Source organism: Dipodomys spectabilis, unplaced genomic scaffold, assembly GCF_019054845.1.
Source record: "Dipodomys spectabilis isolate Male_0828 unplaced genomic scaffold, ASM1905484v1 ptg000737l, whole genome shotgun sequence".
Lineage (NCBI taxonomy): Eukaryota > Metazoa > Chordata > Mammalia > Rodentia > Heteromyidae > Dipodomys > Dipodomys spectabilis.
The window spans coordinates 58,911-75,126 of NW_024871414.1; the positions used below are offsets into that span (position 1 = coordinate 58,911).

At 42.5% G+C, this 16,216-nt stretch overlaps 1 protein-coding gene across 3 annotated transcripts in view; it reads left to right on the forward strand.

Annotated features, from left to right (window-relative positions):
- Positions 1 to 16,216, forward strand: part of Rasgrp3 (RAS guanyl releasing protein 3) — a 45,356-nt gene that overhangs the window by 13,356 nt on the left and 15,784 nt on the right. For 2 of the 3 annotated variants that reach the window (XM_042672635.1, XM_042672633.1), the window contains exons 9-11: positions 4,872 to 4,949; positions 9,795 to 9,908; positions 12,700 to 12,815. In XM_042672635.1, the coding sequence (XP_042528569.1) occupies positions 4,872 to 4,949; positions 9,795 to 9,908; positions 12,700 to 12,815 (308 nt within the window). Of the gene's footprint in view, positions 1 to 4,871; positions 4,950 to 9,791; positions 9,909 to 12,699; positions 12,816 to 16,216 lie in introns of all 3 variants that reach the window. The other variant, XM_042672634.1, reaches the window with a different exon arrangement.

Here is a 16,216-nt window from a genome sequence, read left to right on the forward strand (position 1 = left end):
GAATAAGTGACCAGTGTTGCAACCCCCGACCAGACAACAAACCCACAGGCACAGGTGATGTCTGAAGAGTAGACCCAGATCGGGGCCTCAGTTTCAAGTCTCTGTATCCAGGCCTGGATCACTGATGTTGAGCAAAACTTCACAAAACAGGTGCCTATCCTTGGGCAAGGTCTCAACCAAATGAAAAAGAGTAATGGAATAAGGAAATTAATTTTGAGTTACAAATGCATCTAGCAGAGACTCTCAGTAGTGGCAATGTTTACTAAGCATGTACAAAGCCCTGGGTTTAGTCCCCAACAAGGCAAACAAAACAAAACCTAAATGCACCAAACATCATATGGGAAGCAAACACACATTTGGAGAAGTTTTGAATGACATTTTGGTAGTATCAATAAAAATTTTCAATCCCCAAAATAATGTGTTTTGGCTGGGGAAAGTAACATTAAAAAAGAAAAGGATGTCAGGGCCTCTTTATCATCTCTTTGAGGTATTGAAGAGAACATTTAAAACTCCCAAACACCATAATTCTCAAATGCAATGGTGTGTTGCTTAGTATAATGGTAAAACGCCATACAGGAGAGCTTACTTTTAGCTCTGTCTCTACACATTCTTAGCATTAGTCCTTTTTTTCTTTTTTTAAATACGTGATTTTTGCTCACTTGTGAGGTATCTTTCCAACTTTAAACAGCATAACTTTAGATTGATGGAATAGTTGAGGCATGGTAATAAATCATTTCTCTAGTCCTGGCCTCATGACTTCTCAGGATAGCACCACCCTGTTAATGAATCATAGAATGTCAAGCCAGTTTGTACCTAAACCTAGGATCCTTTTTCTCTCCTCCAAACCAAGGTGAAAGTTCAACACATAGGAATATACATTCATTCTTCCTGACTTTTGGGGAATTAATCTCTCCAGTATGAATGCTGAGACTAGCACTATATATTTCCCAGAACCTAGTGACCATTTACAAAGCACGTACACGTTCAGATGAGAACCATACGATGGAGCTGTCCGTAGGCAGGTGAGCACGTTTCTGAGCATAGTGTTGTAGGGGTGACTCATTTTTGTCCAACACTCAGTCAAGTGTTTACTCAAAGTGGTTGCTTTTGTCTCAACATGGCCCCAGCTAAGATCATCTGAATGACACATTATTGTGGAGAGCTTTGGAGGAGAGAGAAAATAATTCTTCCAGTAAACTGACAACTTCCAAAATGCCTACTCCTGTGCAATAAGCTGTCTAGCCATGTTGAATGTTTGATGGTAACTGGATTACACAACCCCTTCACATATATGTTCTTGGCAAATGCTCACAAATGCTCCGAGATACAGCCTGGGCGAGGCAGTCAGTGTAACACCAACACTGCCCCTTCCATTCTTCTAAATGAAGAAATTGAGATTTGGAAAGGACAGGAGGCATGGAAACAGGAAACTTCTGTTTCCTAGCATGTTTTTTTTCTTTTCCCCACTCCCTTGGATAGTATCTTAGTCTGTTTTCCATTACTATGCCAAATAACTGCTATAAACCAATTTATAAAGAGAAAAGGCTTATTTTGGCTCATGGTTGTAGGGGCTTCCGCCTATGGATGATTGGCCCCATTACCCTGACTCTGTGGCAAAGCAGCACATTGTGGTGTATGGTAGAGTAGAACTATTGCCAGGAAGGGAGGGAGAAAGGAAGGAAGGAAGCAAGCAAGCAACAAGCAAGCAAACAGAGAGAGAGAGCAGAGAAGGGTCTGGTACCTGACAATTGCCTTGGAAGGCATGCCGGACCTACCTCTGGGAGTCTAAATAGGCCTAACCTCTTTATGCTTCTGCCACTTCTCAATAGGACCAAACTGGAGACTCTAACACATGGTCTTTGGGGAATGTTTAAGGTTTAAACTGTAGCCGATGCTTTAGCTCAGAGGCACATTCACACCTCTAGTGTGAGCATGCTGCTAACATCTAATTTACTTCATTTTCTAATACTGAGCATTGAAGTCAGGGCCTCCCTCTTGTCAGGCATGTGTTCTACCACTTGTATCAGTGAAAAATTAAATAATTACCCCCCTCCCCACGTCCTTTGTGTACGTGTAGTGAAGGAGGTGCGTGGAAAGCACAGTTTACGAGGGCCAGGAACTCAGTCACTTTTATCATTGTGTCCTTGGCCCCTGGAAGAGCACGGGGCATGTGCAGGAGGAGGAGCAGGACACCAAGCTGTGAGGGTCTAGAGAGTTCCTCCTTTGGGGGGAAGACCTGGAGAAGACATTTGTCTTCAGGATTCCACTTCACATACCTGATAGTTTTGGAAGCTGATGATTCGGTTCCATAATATGAGAACCAACCTAATTCTCCTCCTAGTATTTTTAGCTCCATCAGTTACTTTTACCATTTTGAGTATATGCAAATTACTGGAAAGCCCCGTATTCTCAGTCTCATTTCACAAATGAAGAAGGAGGAGAAGGAGGAGGAGGTGGAGGAGGAGGAGGAGAAGAAGATGATGACGACAAAGGAGTTGAGAGAGTCTGATGACCAAGTGTGTTTTATTTTACAACAAACCTCACCAGTGTAGATGAAGACTAACTACTACCATCCTTGCTGGCAGGATTGGCTAACAATTGCAATAGCCTGAGACAATGGAGAAGAACATTAGTCAGAAACACCCAGCCTCGAAATATGTGAGACAAAAGCAAATATTCTTAAAAGTGCCCACTGACCAGCTTCTCATTATTTTAAAGGTGTATAGGAAGTCGGTCACTCTTTGGGCAGGTTTTTAAAGCCAGATATGTGAGAGGGGCCGTGGATTGTAGCTGGGAGTGCAGAGCGTGTAGCAGTGACTGGAGGGTGGATTTCTATCCATAGATAAGCAAGTGGCTGTGCTGTATTGGCTGAAAGCCAAGTCCACACCCATGATTTTATTTGTTTATTTATGCATTTATGCCAGTACTTGGGTCTGAACTCAGGGCTGACACTCTGTGACTTGAGCTATACTTCCACTCCTGGCTTTTTTGCTGGTTAATTGTTTTTTTTTTTTTTTTATTCCCTTGAATTTGTCTGTCCAGACTGACTTTGGACTGCAATCCTTATATCTCAGCATTCTGAGTAGCTAGGATCAAAAGTATGAGCCATAGGCACCCAACTTCCTATATGACTTTTGAAGCAAAGCCAGTGGGACACATATTCACCACAGTCCTGGGACAGAACTTATCCTTCGTGATTCTCATTTTTGAAGATCAGGAGACTGAAACTCAAGATTGGTTGATGGCCTAGGATCGAGCCACTAAGTAGAAAGCAAAAGCAAAACCTGTCTACTACTAGATCCGATATCCGTCCTTACGACATCGGAAAATACACAAGGAGGTTCTGCGTCTTCTGCATGTGTCTCTCCAACTTGGTGGATGGCTTGTGTGTTCCTTTAGGGTTGGATATCTTGTCACTGGCAGAGGTGGAAGTCGGTCATCAAAGGACTAGGGGCTGGGAGGGGTGAGTCTGGAGGAAAAGAACATGCTTACCAACATCAGGATGCAAAACAAAGACAGCATTCTGTTTTCTCTGTTTTTAGAGCTTCACAATACAAGGCTGCCCACTGGGACCGAGGGTCCAGACCTCAGTGCTGTCCACTTTCATGAGCCCAAAGTTGGCATCTGCCATGGCAGATGAGATACATTTGGTCCATGCAGAATTATCAAAATTGCTTATTGCTGATTGCTAGTATTGCCATCTGAGTCTGAAGGCTGCTGCCCTTCCTCCCCTCCCAGGCCACACCCCTCCCTACTGCTTCCCCAACAGGGAGCTGGTGTTACATCCCAGCACCAGAGGAAAGATCCCTAAGTCAGTTGTTGTTGTTGTTGGTCATGAACTCTGGGCCTGGGCGCTGTCCCTTAGCTCTTCAGATCAAGGCTAGTGCTCTACCACTTGAGCCACAGCACCACTTCCAGCTTTTTCTGCTTATGTGGTACTGAGGAATCGAACCCAGGGCCTTGTGCATGCAAGGCGAGCACACTACCACTGAGCCACCTTCCCAGCCCCTGCAAAGATTTTTTTGTTATTGTTTTCCATATCAGTCTTCGTGGCACCAATGTCTCCATTGAAATAACCCTTTTGATCATCTATGTCAGTTATACATGATAAGATGGTTCCTAAAAACCTTTGTTTGTTACATTTTGGTGATTCCTTTAAGAAGCCAGAGCTCCTGAGCTTGGTGTTTAGGGAAAGGTGGAGACAATGTCTATTCTTTGGGAGCAAAATTTTCAAGATCTGAAAAGATGCTGGAACAATGTATGGCAAAAAGAAACTTTAGGTGACAAAGTATAGGCAAAATACCTTACGCATACATACCTATACAGATGTGTGTGTGCATATGTATGGATAAAGTCTTCTGCTCTTGTACATGTCCCAGCTGCTTCTCTGAACAATCCCTGTGTTGATTTTTTTGTTACTCTAAGCCTGCATTGATATGGACATGTCATTTTTGTCCAGGTCCTGTTTATTCAAATATTTGTCAGGGGGTGGGGAACATTATATCATTTTTTATCATCAGGACATTTCACAATGGTCCAAAACAGGAACTGAGTTCATTTCTCCTTTATTTCTACAGTTCTTGAATCAAATCTCTAAAGTAGTATTCATTACATTTCCAGGTCTCATTCTACATATCTGTCCAGCTTCTGTTCTGGATATGTACAAATCTTTATTCATGATGACAAGCACATCAGGATTAACTTTGTCTTTTCATTTTTTTAACTTCTGCATGTTGGTTTTTTAAATTGTTCTTCATTCATTAGATTATTGGCCATTGGACTTGAGATGTTCAATTTAAAATCTCTCCCAGCAATGTCAATAAAGAAACATAATCCCACAGAATTGTTTACCCCCTCTAATTCTGTTGCAGCTCTCTCTGGACCTCTATCACACAGAAGATGATATTTACAAACTGTCGCTGGTGCTGGAGCCTAGGAATTCTAAATCGGTAGGTATTGTTTTCTTGTGGTGCTAAACACTGCTGTTTGTCTTCTGTTGTAATTGGCTATTAAGTGGTGTACTGTGTTGTAAAGACTGAAGAATTTTAGCTGGGCATGGGTGGCTCATGCCTATTATCCTAGCTCCTGAGGAGGTTGCAATTTGGAAGATTAAAGTTTGAAACCAGCCTGGACAGAAAACTCTGAGAGACTGCATTTCTAATTACCAGCAAAAGGCTGGGCTAGAGGCATGTCTCAAGTGGTAGAGTGCTAACTAAACAAGAAAGCTGAGCAAGCACAAGACCCTGAGTTCAAACTCTGGTACTAACAAAACAAAAAAAGGAATTATTCCCACTTTACTGGCAGAGCAGTTTAGCTCTGATAGCTTGCAAATGATTTCTTCATATACCAGGCTAATAAAGAGGAAGAATATTTTTCCATCACTCCATTTTATTATTAATCTTCTATTTCTTATCATCCCTCTACCTGGGACCAAAGGGAATAAAAAAGAACTCATCTTAGTTTAAAATCACTTATAATCTCCTAGGCTTTGTAAATCTTTATTCACTATAATTATATCTTTATTCACTATAATTTAAGAAATTTTAAATACTTTGATTTTAATTTATAATTCACAGAGTTCTCTATTCGTGATTGTAAAAGTTGACTCAGAATTCCAACATCACACTGGATAGTGTCTTATTTAATTGATGGCTGGCCCATTATAAATCAACACTTGCAATGAGATTGAAGAATGTCTTCCCTAAATGTTTACTGCTATATTTAGAAATGTTTTACAGTGAAAGAAAACACCTGGATAGAAATTGGGTCAGCTAGGGTAGCTTCAGTAGTAGAGTGCTTGCCTAGTATGGGTGAGGTCCTGGGTTCAAAACCCAACATCATTTTTTTAAAGCCAAAATGTGTTTTAAAGTTTACAATGTAGATGCAGTTTGCATATTGGAAGATAAAAGTGTCTGTGTTTTTTCCTTCTAGTCATAGCTCAAAATAATGTCCCTCTCTCTCCCCCCTTCTCTCTCTCCCCTCCCCTCCCCCCCCCCCACTCTGAAGTTTGAACTTCACACTTGGTAGGCAACTGCTCAACCTCTTAAGCCCCATTTCCAGCCCCAAGAGGAGTTGTCTTTCAGAAGTTTTCATCACAGCCTTTTAAATAGGTGGTTCTGTGGAAGGTTAGCAACTATGGCCACTAAATCTAGCAATAACTAAATCTAGTAATAACGAGTAACCAGTTCAATTCCAAACCGTTGGAGTGAGTGAAAGCAACTGAGTGACAGAGCTGGTAGAACTGCCCTAGAGCCTAAGTTAACTGACCTCTCAGAACCTGTTCTTGGAATGATGTTCCCAGAGTTCCCTTCACCAGTCCCCAGAGGCCATCTCCTGGGAACACTGGAGAACAGAACCCGTGGGAAGGTTCCACAGACTCAAAGGGAGGAGTGGGACCAAGGTTGTTCAAAGTTAGCCTGATGGAGGCACGAGAATTTGAAATCTCCCATCTCACCTGTGGGGTTAGTACAGAGAACCTGGCTAGGTGTGTTAGGATTGCACCGAGACAGATGTTCTACCTTGGGACACCTCCCTTCCCTTTCCCCATGTGCTGTTATTTGCTCCCAGTCACTGGAAGCCTGCAGGCATCACATCCGAGTTATGCTATCTCTGTTTAGGAAACCAGGCCAGCAGAGTGCAGATGCCCCTAAGCTGGCCCCAGGGATTCAGTCTCAGCTCTGTGTCTGTGCCTTCTCTGCTGTCTTTGCAGCAGGAACAGGGTAGGAAAGGGTCACAGGAACATTACTTTATGCTTCATTAGATTTTCTGGGGTAAGTTGTTTTTGCCTAATGTAAGAGACATTACTAACAAGCATAGAAAAGCCAATTTGCTATAAGAGTACAAGTTTTCAAAGCTGTTTTGAACAAGTGTTAAAATCCTAGGTCTCTTTCTGACTCTGCTGATAACCAAAGAGTAATTTCTAGACAGGATTCTGTTACTCAGAACAGGTGGCTTGAAGGTCTTAGAGGTGGCACTAGCTGACCTCACCTCAATAGGCAGTCCCAGAAGGTCTCTGTTTCTGTTCCCAGAGTCTTGCTAACTCTGTGTCCCCACAGATTTTTTTTAGGGTACCTTAAGTCAAAGAAATACCCACCAGTGATACTTAGAGAATAGTGAGGTCCAATTGACTTAATGAATATTTGTGTTCTAACAATTTAATGGCTATTTCAAAAGAATGTATGTAAGCAGAAAGTCAGGTAAATGTGTTTACCACCTTCATAGAGAAACACAATTCTTACTAGTAGATGTATGTGTCTGTTGCACACTAACTTATTGTCCTAGATTCAAATTGGAGGTGAAAGCCCCCCGCTTTTTTATTCTTGCTTTGCATTTTTTTTTTCTTCACAAAGTTACGATACTATTGTAAGCTACCATTGTGGGACCTGGTAAAGAAACTGTGTGTGGGTTGCTTTGAGGTGGTTGTTTTGTGGCACCTGACAAATATGGAGGGTGCCTGGTTGTACTTCATTTGGAGTTTTGAAATACCTTTGGGTGCTCTTGAGATGTACCACAGTTCTCAGGCAGACTTTGCTGTACAGTTTGGAACTCAGCTCTATCTTCTACTAGATCCGTCAGCTCAGAGTGTGAATGGAAAGGGCCCCAAGCATGTGTGGGGAGTGGGAGGGGATCAGGTGAGTGAGTGAGTGTGTGTGTCCATGAATGGGTCCAAATGGGTAGAGTATTTTTGATCCTGTTAGTCATTGACATAGCACTAATCACACACACACCTCACGGCATTGCTTGGGACTTAACTGTGTCCTAGTGATTTCTCAGTTCCTCTTGCAAACATGTGTAACCCCCAATTCATCACCACACTGACTCTGCTGATAGAGGTTCACGCATACGTGTGACCAGTGTGTGGGTCGCAGGGACAGGAAGGTATCCATGATGCATGAGACTCCGGATAGGATGGGCTGGGCGTCATCCTGTGCTATGCGTTATTGCCCACATCTTCCCCATAGTAAGTTTAAATATCCTGAAGTACAGAAGAACGCAGGGAGAAAGCAAGTACCCCAGAGATGTAGAAACATAAAGACCTGCAGAACAGAGTGATTAAGCACACTAAGCAAGATGCAAAGGATATGTGCTTGGCCATGCACTGGGGTCCATTGATTTACATGTATCTTCTAGTGCAAATTTATCACTGATAACAAGTATTAAAAAATAGAGAAATGTCTCAATAGTGAAATTCCTTTGGAAGCCCAAATCAAAGTTCACCAAAATAAAACACCAAGAAGTGTTACTCAAAGGGGGCAGGGTAGTGTCAGGGGAAAGGCATAAACAAATGAAGAGAGGGAAGAGGTAGACAAGAATCTAATGTATATTGTACAAAATTAAGAAGAGCAAGGGAAGGGGTGGGTGGGTAGGGATGGATGAGGATGTTGAAAGGGGTGACATTGATCAAGATATATTTTATCCATGAACTGCTTTGCTAGGTGGAAACTCCTTTGCCCAGCTACTTAAAGAAATTAGATAAATGCTGCTTTCTTTTGAGACAAGATTCTGGTCTATAGCCCAACCTTTGGTTTATAATCCTCTTGCCTCAGCCTCCTCAGTCCTAGGATTACAGGTGTATCCTACCATGCTCAACTTGATAACTATTTTTTTTTTTTGCTGGTCATAGGGCCTGATCTCTGGGCCCGGGCGCTGTCCCTCAGCTCTTCAGCTCAAGGCTAGCGCTCTACGACTTGAGCCACAGCGCCACTTCCAGCTTTTTCTGCTTATGTGGTGCTGAGGAATTGAACCCAGGGCCTCATGCATGCAAGGCAAGCGCTCTACCACTGAGCCACCTTCCCAGCCCTTGATAACTATTTTAAAATATAACTTAGATCATATGAGGAACCATATTGGATTGTTATATATCCATTTAAGGATGACTTAGTGGCATTTAGGGAACTTGAATGGAATTTGGATGGGTTGGGAAGGCATTTTCTTTTTTGTTGGTCATGGGGCTTGAACTCTGGGCCTGGGCACTGTCCCTGAGCTCTTCCACTCGGCCGGGCGCTGGTGGCTCACGCCTGTAATCCTAGCTACTCAGGAGGCTGAGATCTGAGGATCGCGGTTCAAAGCCAGCCTGGGCAGGAGAGACTGTGAGACTCCTATCTCCAATAAACCACCAGAAAACCAGAAGTGGCGCTGTAGCTCAAGTGGTAGAGCGCTCGCCTTGAGCTGAAGAGCTGAGGGACAGCGCCCAGGCCCAGAGTTCAAGCCCCACGACCGACCAAAAAAAAATCAGCACCTGAGCTCTTCCACTCAAGGCAAGTGCTCTACCACTTGAACCACAGCCCCACTTCTGAGTCTCATGGACTTTCTACCAGGGCTGGCTTTGAACCACGATCCTCAGATCTCAGCCTCCTGATTAGGTAGGATTACAGGTGTGAGCCACTAGCACCGGGCTCATGAGCCACTGGTGCCTGGCTGGGAGGACATTCAGTAATAGAATGAGCCAGGCATGGTATGTAATACCATGCTTGTAATCCTAGCATTTCCAGGCTGAGGCAGGAATGTGGCAAATTTGAGGCCAGCTGTGGTTACATAGCAAGATGCCATCTCAAAAACTCAAATGTAAACACATAAAATTAAAATAAACGTAGTAGGTTGCTACTAAACAAAACTCAGTATCTGAATAGTGGAGCCCATTAACAAAGGATGCTTATTTTGTCAACATTGAAGTGGCGGTGTGAGTGGAAATTCTCACTGCAATAATTAACATATGGGACCGTCTTTCTCAGTGTCCCTGGTACTAATAGCTCCAATCCAGCTAAAGTTGAAAAATGTGTGTCTCCTCTCTGCAGCCTACCTCCCCGACGACGCCCACCAAGCCTGTGGTGCCCCTGGAGTGGGCATCAGGGGTAGTGCCAAAGCCAGACCCCACAGTCATCAACAAGCATATACGGAAACTGGTGGAGGTGAGTGGCGGTTCAAAGAGAACACACAGAAAGTTCTAGAAGGCCCTTTTCTCTTTCCAGAATTGTTCTGTGATTGGTCCGGAGATTAGATGAAAGGGAGGCCATGAAAACAGGAAAGCCAAAACAAGTTGACAGACATTTAGGTGCTCTTGGCATTGTCCTCTGGGCGGGCAGAGAGGTGCCCACCCCCAAATGACTCCTTCTCTCTCTTTTCAGTGTGTTCTCATCTGCCCAAATATTCTCAGATACTTCGCTCTTCTCTCTTGCCACTTCCCATTGCTACCAATTTTGAAAAGCTTGGGGAATGGGGCTATGGGGGGGGGGGGGGCGGGGGGATCTTAGAATCCTTCATGAAGAACCCACATGAGTCACAGTAAAATGCCAGATAAATACTCCTGTATTTATAACCAATATATTTTTTAGGGGTCTGGGACAGGAACCTTATGCCATTGAGGGCAGAAAAATCACTTCATATACACAAGATCTGGAAGATTTTTTTTTAATATAGATAGAATAGTAGAGTCTAGCATGGTGGTAGATGACTGTAATCCCAGCACTTGGAAGTGGAAAGCCAGAAGGATCATGAGTTTGAGGCCACTGGGCTACACAGTGAGATCCTGTCTCAAAACAACAACAAATAGACCAGTAGAAGCACCAATATAGAGAAAGGGAAACATCTTTAGCACTAGAAATTGTGATCTTGGCCTGTTTAACTGCCTGCTTTCTCGGGTTGATATATCCTCAGGTACAGTAGGGGTTAGTCTGTGTGGTAGAGTGTACTTTTACTGGGAAAGGATATTTAAAGAAAAAGAAAGAACATCCTACATCTTGGTAACCCAGGGAAATGTGCAATACTGAAAAGGAAAGTTTTTTGGAGTGTGTGAAGGTTAGAAAGGCACAGTGATGCACACAGAAAGTTCAACTGGGAAGATGAAAAATCCCAGGACAGCTGGGGCTATATAGCAAGACTATCTCAAAAAGAAAGCCCTTTCTCACTCAAAGAATACAGACCATGAAAAGTATTTTCATCCACTTACCTTTGGAATTTTTATTACATTAACATTTTTTGCATTTTTGCACTAACATATTTAACATATCTAGTATCTTGGTACAGTTTATTTGGAAAGATTTTAGATATTTAACTCAACAGCAATTACTAGATAATTTATCATTTCAAATCCTATGGATGTGACTCTTTCTTTTTTCTTTTCTTTTTTTTTTTCCTTTTTGGTTGTAGGGCTTAGACTCAAAGTCTGGGTGCTGTCCCTGAGTATTTTTGGTCAAGGCTAGTACTTTACCATTTTTAGCCACAGCTCTGCTTCCAAGTTTTTGATACTTAATTGGAGCTAAGAGTCTCATGGACTTACTTGCCTCAGCTAGCTTCGAACCACGATCCTCAGATCTCAGCCTCCTGAATAGCTAGGATTACAGGTGTGAGCTATGAGCTCCCGGCCATTTTGTTATTTTTCAATGCAACTATCCTAAAGAAAATAAGTTTTTAGAGGGGGGAAAAGGAGCACCTTTAACTGATTTGCCAGCTTCAACCCTTGTGAGATAACGTCTAAGTTTTCAATGGTTGTTTGCCTGATGCCCATGAGCATTAGCAGCGGAAGGAATCAGCAGGCAGACCATAGCTGTGTGCTAAGAATAATTGAGCATTTGCAAATTATCCCCGCTGTCCATTTCTTTCACTACTCACATTTTGTTTTATGATTTAGCTTCTTAGAATGTTTGGTTTGTGAAAAGGATGCTTTCTTTCCGATTACGTTCATTGTGAATCTTTTTTAGGCTATTAACATATTAACTTCTCCTTGAACTTTAGCATCAGTGTGTTCATTCCTAAATAAATATATACATACATACATACCCACACTTATAGACACACCCAGATAGAGATAGCTAGCTAGCTAGATAATGAAAATTTTAAAAAGAAATTCAACTGGGAATTTGGTTGGAATTGTAATCAACATTGACTTTTGATTTCTGAGATATTTTTACCTATTTTTATTAGCTCTAAGTAGTTGTCCAAAAGAGTTGTCATTTTAGGGGCTGGGAAGGTGGCTCAGTGGTAGAGCGCTTGCCTTGCATGCTTGAGGCCCTGGGTTCGATTCCTCAGCACCACATAAGCAAAAAGAAAAAAGCCAGAAGTGGCGCTGTGGCGCAGGTGGTAGAGCGCTAGCCTTGAGCTGAAGAGCTGAGGGACAGTGCCCAGGCCCAGAGTTCAGGCCCACTACTGGACCGCCCCCCCCCCAAAAAAAAGAGTTGTCATTTTACAAAGCAGTATATGAAAAAATACAACGCATCTTGAGCAATGTCACTTAACGTTCTAACCCTTCCCTCCCAACCCAATCCACCTCTTCCCTACCTTTTTAAAAATTTTAGGATTGAACCTTCCTCCTTACTTCTACCCTGTGTTTATCTGCCCCAGATAATTCAACAACTTAAAGCTTCATTTTCTAATGTCATGGTGTTTGTAAATTGACTAAGCCTAACTCCTGCTCAAAGCAGAGGACTTCGTGTAGACTTCACTTGAAGTCTTTCTTAATTTACACCCCTTCCCTCCTAGAGCTTTTCCCCTCAACAAACCCCTTACCTGATACTGTGAAGGATTTTGTATTTTTCTGATCTCCCCCTAGATTCCGAAAGTTCTTGAGAGAATGGCTGGTAAGTGCTTTCGTAATTGGCAACATACGTATGTAGGACATACATATGTAGGCCAGCATACATACTTGACAAGTCTACAGCCCAACTCATACATCATCACTCAGTAAATGCTGTCTTCCTCTTGTAGTCTGTGTTTAGAAACTACGATCATGACCATGACGGATACATCTCCCAAGAGGACTTTGAAAGTATAGCCGCCAACTTTCCCTTCCTGGATTCCTTCTGTGTGCTGGATAAAGATCAGTAAGTCAAAAAAAAAAAAAATCCCACAGAACTGAGGATGAAAACCAAGGCCTTGTACACACTAAGGCAAATGTCCTACCACTGAAGTACATCTTCACCCCCAATTTTTTTGCCACTATTAGGGCTTAAACTCAGAATTTGACTCTTGTTTAGCATGCTTACTCAGCTGGTAATTTACTACTTGAGTCATGTCTCCCAATTAGCATGTTGTTGAGATGAAGTCTTAGGAGTCTTCTGCCTGGATTGGTGTCAAACTGTGATCCTCCTGATATCAATCTCCTAAGTAGGGACGATTATAGGTGTTGAGTCACCAATGCCTGGCTACCAAAGTTTGTTATTTTTTTAATGAAAAAAATATCAGAGGGAAACAGGACCACCTATCACTTACATCTTGACAGCTTCAAGTGTGTCAAATCTGCCTTAATTTATTTTTGTCAGTCGTGGGGCTTGAACTCTGGGCATAGGCACTGTCCCTGAGCTCATTGCTCAAGGCTAGTGCTCTACCACTTTGGGCCACAGTGTCACATCTGGTTTTCTGGTGTTTAATTAGAGCTAAGAGTCTCAGCCTGCCTGGGATGGTTTTGAACCTCAATCCTCAGATCTCAGACTCCTGAGTAGCTAGGATTATAGGTGTGAGCCACTGGCTCCCAGCAAATCTGTCTTGTTAGTGGTTGCTTTTTTGGCATCCAGGACCATGACCAGGTGAAGGGGGTCACAGGGCAGACCATATCCTTGTGTCCATTTGCAAATTAACCTTTGCTGTCCATTTCTTTCACTTCTTCTGCTTAGCTATTGACTCCAAGCAAATCTCTGTCAGGAAAGATGCAGTCATATCTGCTTTGGAGAGCCCACAGCATGGGTAGACCTGAGGACAATCTCAAAACTTGTGTGTGAGGAGATATTTTTGTTTTAGATTATTTATGATCTCCATGAAAGTAGATGGTAATTGCTGATGGTAGCCATATTTTGAGTCTTTGTAAACGAAGAAAATATAGTTTCTTTCACTTGAAATGATTCCTGAAAAATGTAATGGCCTTAAGAGCAAACATCAAACTCATTTTAAAAAATATTTAAAATAATTGCTGGGAAGACTGACATAAATAGTTTTATTAGGTTTTTTTTTTGAGACAGGTCATTATGTAGCTCAAACTGGTCATGAACTTGAGAATTAGAGACTAATTAATTTCTAAGTGTGAGATTAATGCCTAATTTGAAAAATCATCTATATGGGCCTATAAGCCTAGCTACTCTGGAAACTGACATCTGAAGAAACATGGTTTAAGGTCAGCCTGGGCAGAAAAGTCCTTGAAACTACATCTCCAGAATAGCATGGCTCAAGTGGTAGATTGCCAGCCCAGTGAGCAAGCAAAGCAAGCATGAGGCCCTGAATTAGAAATAACATCTATAATAAAATTCTGATTTTTATATTGATGAAATGTTCAGATTAAGTCACATTCAACTAATTTGATGAGTTTAAACACATTTTTGTCAGTATGAAAAAATGTTTTTAATCTGTAAGTCCTTCTGAAGCCTTGATGCCTGAACACAAAGAACTTAAAATTTATCTTCACTCTACATCCCAAAACAAATACCTTTGAAACAATTGAAATAATGAGAAACGTTGCAAAGTAAAATTTTTTTTGTGGGAGAGATTGGTGTTGGTGCTTGAACTCTGGGCCTGGGCGCTGTCCCTCAGCTCTTCAGCTCAAGGCTAGCACTTTATCACTTGAGCCACAGTACCACTTCCAGTTTTCTGGTGGTTAAGTGGAGATAAGAGTCTTACAGACTCTCCTGCCCAGGCTGGCTTTGAACTGCGATCCTCAGACCTCAGCCTCCTGAGTAGCTAGGTTTACAGGAGTGAGCCACTGGCACCCAGCTTACCAAGTAAAATTTAAATTATCTGCCGACTACCTATTCTTTCCCTAGTTTATTATCTATCACAGGTAAACACGACATGGATTTCAGATCATTTTCTGCCTGCCTACCTTTTCTCTGCAGCTCTGACTCTGACTCTGTGATACGTTTCTATCCATTAATATTCATAGTTAGCTACAGAAATGGGTTTTCTCTCAGAATGAAATGTTGAACTTTTCCTGGTTTTCTCATAGGACTTCTTTTGCCAGACACTGTGATACCTCACATGTGATACCTCAAACTTCACCATAGTTACTTGGATGGGAATTTGGGTGGGTTCAAACAGGCAAGTCTCAAATGGATAATTTCTCTATTGTTTTCCAAACTCTGTGACACAGAACTAGCTATTAGTCTTTTTGGAACAGCCATTACCTAAGAGAGTGTGGGACATATGGGGTTAAATCTAATCAAAGGATGTCTTCACTGCAATACTTCTCCAAAATTTTAATGGGCTAAGATGTGTTGCCACTCTCTTCAGGCGTGTTGGGATAACACCCCATTTTCCAGGTGTATTTATCTACGTATATAATAATGAACTCTCTGAACATTTTCTATTAGCACCTCAAGGATCTATGTTTCCACAGAAGTCTTTGTGGGAACTTTCATCTGGAAGACTCTATTGGGAAGAAGTCATAGGTTTTAGGCCATATTGGGAGTAAAACTTCATTCCATCAGAAAGCCTGGCAGAACTTCACTTGAGGGCTAGAGATAGTCTGCCTCTGATTGGCACATGGAGGCAGGATGTGAGTGCAGTAGACTCTCCGAGTCAAGGCCAGAGCCTGTCCTGACTGCCACAGAAACCAGCTTCATGATATGAAGACCCTTGCTGTGGGCTGAAGCAGGAGGGACCCTGGATGTTTCCAAGGGTACTTAGTGGCAAAGCAGCAGCTTCTGCAGCAAACCCTGACTTTTCACTTGTGTGACACACTCAAGTTTTTCCCATTCATGTGAGCCCCATGTTCTGGATGACTGGTCAACATTCCTTTGGGTAACTCACGGACTAGGCCCCTTTACATATCTCTGGCTTCCTGGAGTTCCATGTTCACATCTGGACAAGTATCACATGTCACATGCATTCAAGTTGTTAGCGTGGTTGAGAATCACATGGCCCTACCTAGACGAAAGAACTGGGAATTGTAGCATTGGCTCAGCACCTTTTTCCCTCCTTCCCTCCTTCCTTCCCATCCTTCTTTCTGTCCTTCCCTTCCCTTCCCTTCCCTTTCCTTCCCTTCCCTTCCCTTGCCTTCCCTTCTCCTTCCCTTCCCCTTCCCTCCCTTCCTTCCTTCCCTCCCTCCCTCCCTTCCTCCCTTCCTCCTTTCCTTCCTTCCTTCCTTCTTTCCTTCCATCCTTCTTTCCTTCCTTCCTACCTTCACCTTTCTTTTTTCCTTCCTTCCCTCCCTTTCACAAGATCTTCTGCTAGTCTAGGATGGCCTTGAATGTGAAATCTTCCTGCTCAAACTTCACGGTACCGGGATTATAGCCATGAA